General features: G+C 57.8%; 1 protein-coding gene across 1 annotated transcript; it reads right to left on the bottom strand.

The window, feature by feature from the left end:
• Positions 1-86: 86 nt before the first annotated feature.
• LOC141938138 (uncharacterized) lies at positions 87-7,283 on the bottom strand. Its single transcript, XM_074856689.1, has 11 exons — positions 7,094-7,283; positions 5,346-5,588; positions 4,718-5,008; positions 4,304-4,401; positions 2,763-2,955; positions 2,429-2,540; positions 2,044-2,290; positions 1,741-1,780; positions 1,349-1,454; positions 1,223-1,269; positions 87-647 (listed from the first exon to the last, which is right to left on the bottom strand). The coding sequence occupies exons 1-10, from the start codon at positions 7,203-7,205 to the stop codon at positions 1,227-1,229; spliced, it is 1,485 nt and encodes a 494-aa protein (XP_074712790.1). The 5' UTR covers positions 7,206-7,283; the 3' UTR covers positions 87-647; positions 1,223-1,226.
• Positions 7,284-7,529: the final 246 nt, after the last annotated feature.

The raw sequence follows: 7,529 nt of genomic DNA, 5'->3' as shown, positions 1-7,529 counted from the left end.
CTCGTGGCCTCCCCTCAACAGGGCACAGTTAGGTCCCTGCAGGGAGGTGTGACCCCACAAGGGCAATGAGGGGACCAGACAGGAGCTGTAGTGGGGCAGGCAGGCCCTCCAAATCACAAGCCTTTATTGATTGTCCAGACAGAGCAGACAGAGTCACGAAGGCAGCCCAGTCAGGCCAAGCTCCAGCAGAACCCTGGGTTTGGCTGAATATCAGCAGACAGAGAGGGGAGAGGGGTTGGGAACCCAGGACATGGCAGGAGCATGGGCCATCCCTCAGCCTGAGCCCCTGTGAGTCGGGGATTGGGAAATCTAGAGTACAGTTCCTGCTTCCAGGAAAGCAAAAATGAAAGCAAAGCCTAAAAAAAGGAACTACAGAGAGTCACATTCAAAGGCCTTAAAATAGCAGTAAGCAAAAGCTGGGAGGTGAAGGGGATGAGGAAAGAAAAAGCTCACAACCCTCCTTGGCCTCCTGTTTTGCTCTTGCTTTGCTGAATTGTATGGGACCCCCCAGTGCTGGTCAGTTACAGAAGAGTCGTCAGCACTGAGCTGGGGGTCATCCTCCCCATCTTCTCCACTCCTTCATTGCTCTAAATGTCTCCTGTAGTCCTGGGCAGGGGCTGCAGTGGCTGATCTCCGGCCACCTTTACCTGTGGAGACCAAAGGCAGCCAGGGCAGAGGCTGCTGTGTGCCTTTGGCTGCTTGGGGAGCTCACACCACCACAGCTGCCTGCGCACAGGCTGGAGCACAGGGCAGTGCCTACCACAGCCCAACCCCTTCATCCCAGACATGCCCAACCACAGGTCCCCGAAGGTGCCCAACGGTGCCCAGGTGAGAGCAGCATCCCTCAGCCTGACCCTCCTGAGACCCCTTCCAGCAGGTCTCTCCCCTGGGAGGGATGACACGGCTGTGGGTCCCACAGAGGGCTGAGCCATGAGCCACCCTTTGGGATGCCCATCTCTGCTCTTCCCTGCCCCTGCTCCAGGCTGGAAGCACTGCCTGGAGCCATGCTCTGCTGCTGCCTGGGGCTCAGGGGGCAGAGCCATCCCCACCACCCCTGGCACCAGAAGGCTGGGGAAAATGGGGAAACGAGTCAGTGAAGATAATGAGCAGATGTTTGTCCTGAGGGTCAGGCTCTCCTGGGAGATCTCTGCTCTACTCCCAGCTGTCACTCATCCCTACAGTCCTTTCTGTGATGGTGGTCCAGGGAATTGTATTTTCCTACCTTTTTAATTATTCTCCTTAGTTTTGCTGGGCAAAGACTTCCTTTTCCTGGAAAGGCAAAGGGAAGTCCTGAGTAAAAGACTGACACTTCCCATGGCCCTGCTGAACCTGTAACCTTCCTACTCACCTGGAAAGCACGAACCACAGAATCCCTGCAGACACGAGGAGGAGTGCCAACAGCACAACCACCCCAATCACAGTCCCACGCCAGGAGCCTGGAGGGTACCCTGCAGCTAACACACAGCCAGGAGTGGGTGCCACAGCCTGGGCCATGTCCTGGCAATGGCTCCAACAGTAGCAAAGGGTATATGCAAGGGTGTAGATGAGTGTCTTGGCTTAGGTTTCTTCTAGGATGGAGGATCATCCCATGTATGGCAAACAGAAGGTTTCCTCTGCCCCCCACGAGACCCCACCACTCCTGTGCTCAGCCAGCTCCTCTCCATGGAAAGCAGCCAGGCTGGGAAAAAAGTGAACATGCGGGAGAGGGGCTCGGGCACAGGGTGTGAGGACCCCACTTACCAACAGAGAAGCTGTAGCAGATGCAGGTGAACTTCTCTGCCTGTTGGAGGAGACAGGAGGGAGAGCTCAGGCCACTCCTGCTCCTCTGCCAACCCTGGGGCCAAATGCCTCCCACCCACGGCCACCGAATGCCCCAGCTGTGGCCAGGGACCCTGGGGCACTGTCCTGCCAGGGCACCCGGGCTCTCAGCACAGGAGCTGGGAGCAGAGCACGTGTGGCACTGCTGCTCGCCATAGACCCTGCCGAGGGTCCTGGCCCTGGCTGGCAGCGACCCAGAGAGCAGGAGCCCCCCGTGGTAGGTACCTGCTGCGAGCGGCGGACGAGGCGGAGAAGGGCCATGTAGTCCCAGCCCGGCTGGAGGGCAGCGTTGTGGAAACCCTGCCCGCGGGTCCCCTCGCCCAGCACAAAGTCTGTGGGGGTGGTGAGGTTGATCACGGCGGCCATGTAGGTGCCTGGCTGATGGCTGGTGTTGAAGGGCTGTGGGTCCCCCGAGCAGGCGCCTTCCACCGCCGTGCCGTTGTGCGTGGCGGCCACGATCAGCTGGTGCTCCCTGCAAGGCGGGGTGGTGAGAGGGCCAGGGGGGACAGGGATGGAGAGAGAGGGATGGGGGCGGCTGCAGGCAAAGGCTGCCAGTGGCAAAACCCCTCTCGGGGCTGCAGAGAGCAGAGCTGCTGGGGGCTGCACTCACCTTGCCACCTCGGGGGGACGGGAGATGGGATGGAGGGGAAGCACGGCCGTCCCTTGGGATGGGGAGATGTCACGGACGCTGTGGCAGCTGATGTCAAGAGGCTGCGGGGTGCCTGGAGGGGAAGAGCTGGGGGATGAGCATCTGTGGGCAGAACAGCAGGGGCTGTGCAAGGAGCAGGGGCAGCCGCGGGCAGTGCAGGCTGCAGAGCACAGCTCCTCTGTGCCCAGGCTCCTTGGTGATGGCCACAAGGCCACAGGGCTGGGGACAGAGAGCTGCCTCAGCCAGGGTGCACGTTGTGGCCACCCTGGAGGCACCAGGACACAGCGAGCCTTACCCGAGCTGTTGGTCTGAAACTCCCACAGCGACGCAGGCCCGGCTCCGGCAGCCGTGAGCCCCTGCATCATCACCACGTAGCTGCTGCCGGGGCTGAGCTCAGGCAGCGGGTGCTCAGTGACAGAGCCGCTCAGCCGCAGCCGCTCCATCTCCAGGAAGCCGCCGTCCTGCGCGCTCCTGGCCGTGATGTTCAACTGGGGACAGGGGACCGAGCTGGAGGGCAGCAGCTCTGACCTGTCCTCTAGGAACCTGCCCACAGCACACCAAGACAGAGAAAAGCACCCCTGCAAGCTTCCCCTCCTCTGCGCCTGCCCTCCTTGTGGAAGGCTCCTGGAGAGGAACCAGCAGGAGCCTTGGCCCCATGCGTGGACCTCAAGGCAGACAAGAGGATGAGAGGAGGACTTTGGAGCCAACACTCAAGATGTCAGAGTGGCTGCGTCTGTGAGCAAAGGACCAAATCTCTGTGAAGAGCTGAGGGCAAGAGGGAGGCCAATTGTTTGAAGAGTAATGAGCCCAAGGCCAGGTCACCGGTACAGTATTCCAACACCACAGGCACTGTGGTGACATCACCCACGAGAGGGGCCCTGAACATCTCTTTCTTCCCATGCAAGGTTGGAGTCTAACGACTCTGTCTACATGAAAATGGGCAGACAAGTTCCCACAAGCGATACAGATGGAGGCCCCCATCTGCCAATGCATCATTTGAATTTCTCATGAGATCCCAGGCCATCCTTGCTGCTGTCAGGGTCTTTATGGAAATGGCATCTTGGGAATATGCAAAAAAAGGAGCTAACTGAAAGCAGAAAAAGGGATTCTTTTCACAAACAGAGCTGTCTGGAAGCAGGGAACTGGTTGGAACAGACCCACAAGCAATGCCATCAGGGTTCCTATTTGCCAGTTTCTCCAGGAAAGAGCAAAGAGGGGCACAAGGAACCAGCATGTCTGGGTCCCTGTCACCCCACAGATATCTGTCCTCAGAGCTGGCATAGGGCACACTGGTAAGGGTCTCACCACCCCTCAGTGCTAGAAAGCAGGGCTGCACCGTGGAAAGAGCCCCAAACCTACAGACAGAGGAGGTGCTTCTAGGCAACTCAAAGGAACGGTGCAACTCTCTCAGAAGAAGAGGGGTTTTCAGAAGACTACTCAAACCACAGGCTTCCCTGTGGCAGGAACCTGAAACAAGCACGCAAGAGGCACAGGAAACCGTGACGCCACCCAGGGAAGACACGTCACCAAGTGCTGCACACCAAGCCACAAAGTCTGCCAAACCCCAGCCTGGCAGACCCAGGGAGGAAGCCCAGAAGGCAGGGAGCACCCGCCAATTCTCTGGGCAGCTCCACACCATGAGAAATGTTGAGCATGAGACAGAAAATGCTCATGCACATCACAGCCAGATACTCACCTGGACTGGATGGGGACTGCCAGAGGTTATCACAGCTTTCCCTTCCCCACTCCCCCCCCAGGCTGCCTGCACAGAGCTCCAGGCAGGGAGGTGCCTGGCAAGGTCAGGGGCACCACAGGCAGTCTGTGGTCCCCTGGTACCTGGTATCCGATGATCTCCCCTTTGCAGGAGGGCAGTGCCTTCCACCTGAGGGACCCCGTGTTGGGATCCAGCCACAGCTTCTCTGGTTTGTCCGGCACTGGAAGCACAAGAGGATGGGGTCAAGCATGAGGCCGATGAGGATTTGTCCCCCACAAAGGCTGCATGTGCCACAGCAGCAGCAACAGTGTGGTGAGTAAGGGGGAGAGTGAGGAGGGGATGTGGTGTGCTCCAGGGCCCTGCACAGCCCCTTCCCCAGAGCACCCCAGTCTCCAAACAGCCCCAATCGCAGGACCATCACTGCAGGGAGCAGATGCTCAGGCTGAGCTGCCAGGTGAAGGTGACATCTATCCACCTCCCCTACCTGTGACACATCCCAGCACTGTCCCTTCTCTCCTGTACTCATGTGCACATACCAGTTTCCTTTGTCCTGACCAACCAGGTGAAAAGGATCGTGCTGGGGGGCAGGGAGATGGTGACACTGTAGTCAGTGAAGGGCTGCAGAGGGGGACAGGTGAATGTTCCCTCCTGACCATGTAGCATCTCCTCTCCCTTCACCTCCTCAGCCTCACAGGGAGGGGAGGAAGGCCCTGCCAGACGGCACATGGCCTGCATGCGCTGGCAGGCATCAGGGATCCTGCAGGTCCAGTTCAGTTTGATGCTGGTGCTGGAAATCTCCAAGGTCTCAGGGACAACCTGGAGGACCTCTGTGAAGGAAACGTTGCAAGAGGGTCACTCCCTTCCCTTCTCCTCCCAGCCCTGCGAGGGTGCTGCAGTCGGAGAGCCCTGCTCCCCACCCAGCCGGGAGGGAGGGAAAGCAAGAGGCTGAAATTGGTCCCTCCAGGTCTCTGGTAGGGGAGCAGCAGGAGTCAGGTCAGGCACAGGAGCTGCTTTGACATAGCCTTCGGCAGCACCTACCATTTCCCCAGGCAGGCAGAGAGCAGGCAGACAGGAGCCTGAAATCTCCTGTGCAGGCACAGCCTGCCTTCCCCTGCTCAGGAAGCAGAGCAGGGCAGCCAGGAGAGCTCCTGATGCCTCCCTTACCGATGCACTCCACACTGGACCGAATGCGGATCCAGATGCCTCTGCTGTTCCTTCCAAGCCAAACTTCTCTGTATATGGGTCTCCCTTGACTGAGGGACTGGACTTCCCTCGCACATTTAACGTGGGTGAAGGATGGCTGGAAACCATCAATGCAACTCAGCATCACTTCTTCATTCTTCTTGTAACTGTTCTGTTCTGGTGCTAGCTGGAGTCTTGAGTCCCACCGGGGCCTTTGGCACATTTCTGGCAGAAGTGAAAGTGAATATTAGTTGGGCTGGGAGGTGATGAGGTGGAGCCCAGCGGGTGGTGGGAAAGAAATCCCCAGCAATCCCTCTGGTCCCTGAAGTGAGAGGAAAGGTGACTCATCCATCTGCCAGGATGTGACCCATAAGCAAGGCTTGTTGGGAGGGGGCTCTCCTTGTGTACCCAAACAGTCAATGGTCACTTATCCATGAACTTCCTCCCTCCACTCTTGTGTCCGGGGACACTATATACCCTCCTCCACAGCCCACAGCAGGGAGCTTCCCAGGACAATCACTCGTTCACTAGGAGACTCCCTCCAGCCACTCATTCAGCCATGTCAGCCACCCCAGCTCAGGATGCCCTTGCTGGGTCATGTCTCCACCAGCCCTTCTGGGATGGATGTCTCTCCAGCCATGGATCATCCCTCCCACAGGGAGCAGAGATGCCCCTGTTACAGTTCTGGGGTGCCTGTGCTGGCTCAGTCAGTACCTCTCCTCCTGGCCCATGCCACCATGCAGTGGGACATGGGGATGAGCAATGCCTTTTCCATTCACATCCCCTTCTTTACCACAGCCCCTTTTCCCTGCCACAAGCCCTGCTTCCTCCTCCACAACCCCTCCACACCATATTCACCATCCTTGGGGCTGAGCACACACAGTCTGTCCCAGCTGTTTGCTGAGTGCTGCAGGGGGAGGTTTTGTGGCAATGTTTCCTACAAGCAAGCATGCTGGCACCTGAGAAGGAGATCTTCCCTGTTCCAGCCTCTGCAAGGGGCTCTGGGAGGCCTTAAATTGCTTAAAATACAATCTTCCTTCTCCCAAAGGATCAGAGAAGGGATCTCACAAGGTTCAGACCATCTTCTGAACAGCCATAAAGAAGTACAGACATGCTGGTGAACAAGTCACTTATGGTCAGGCTTTGCTCTCAAACAACCCTGACAGCAGAAGGCAAGAGATGCCCAGCTGAGCACCACAACCAGAAGCTGTGTCCCACTGACACACAGCCACGACCTACCCCATGCACAGGGACCCAGCTCCTCCCCACGCCCAGGCCCATCCAGCTGGCAAAGTGGCAGCAAATTCTCTTTTGCTCTGCTCTCAGTAGGCACAGTGTCCCTCAGGCACACCTGGTGATAGTATGTGTACAGAAAGCGGTAGCCCTGCTCCCTGGAGACCCTTCCCCTGATTCATAATGCATGAATTCATGCCTGATTCATGCCTGCACCCTCCAGGGAACAACTGGCAAACTGGCTTGGTGCAGGACACGACCCATCCCTGACTGTCCAGTCCAATTCCCTCTTCCCACAGCACCGTACTGCACCCACACCCACCCACACCCACACCCACACCCCGGTGTCTCCAAGAGACATCAGGCACCCCAGCTGACAGCACTCAGGGGTCTGCCTGGGCTCCAGCCCAAGGCTGCAGGCAGTAAAGATGCATATCAAACTTGCAGAAGGATAAGCATCAAAATCCCTCCAGCAAAGAGGAGGAACCACTTCTTACCTGTTTCCCAGGGCACTCCTTGGACCTTGGGATCAGGTTCTTCCTGGCCCTGTGCTGTCCACAGAGATACAAGGACCAGGAGAAACCTCAGAGCCAGCAACTGCAGGGCCATCCTAGTATGAAGTCCGCAGGCAGCACTCAAATCTCAGCCCCACTTGCTGCCTCTCAGCCCAGGCATCGGTAACTGACTGCAAGACTTGCAGCCACAGGAAGGAAACAGACACATGGGGAAATCTCATGAGAGAAGCTTCCTCTTTGGGGATGGAACCTCCCATCAGTGTCAGTACTGCTGCCTTTTGCTGCCTTTTTTCCCCAGGGGCTCTGGTACTCAACTGAAGAGCCCCTGTCATCAAGATCCCAGAGTTTCCCCCCTAAACCCTCCTAGTTACCAGAGTGCATTCAAGAAGAACTACTCCTATTTCTGAGGCAACGTCCT

Source organism: Strix uralensis, chromosome Z (genome assembly GCF_047716275.1).
Source record: "Strix uralensis isolate ZFMK-TIS-50842 chromosome Z, bStrUra1, whole genome shotgun sequence".
NCBI classification, from domain to species: Eukaryota; Metazoa; Chordata; class Aves; order Strigiformes; family Strigidae; genus Strix; species Strix uralensis.
Note: the sequence above shows the minus strand (reverse complement) of the source record. Positions and strands in the feature narration are given on the sequence as shown.

Coding starts and splice junctions, on each gene's coding strand:
- LOC141938138 (XM_074856689.1), bottom strand. CDS start 7,205: ATGGCCCTGCAGTTGCTGGCTCTGAGGTTTCTCCTGGTCCTTGTATCT. Junction 2,956..4,303: donor GGGAGATCATCGGATACCAG/GTACCAGGGGAC, acceptor CCCTGTCCCCAG/TTGAACATCACGGCCAGGAG. Junction 2,541..2,762: donor GTTTCAGACCAACAGCTCGG/GTAAGGCTCGCT, acceptor CTTCCCCTCCAG/GCACCCCGCAGCCTCTTGAC.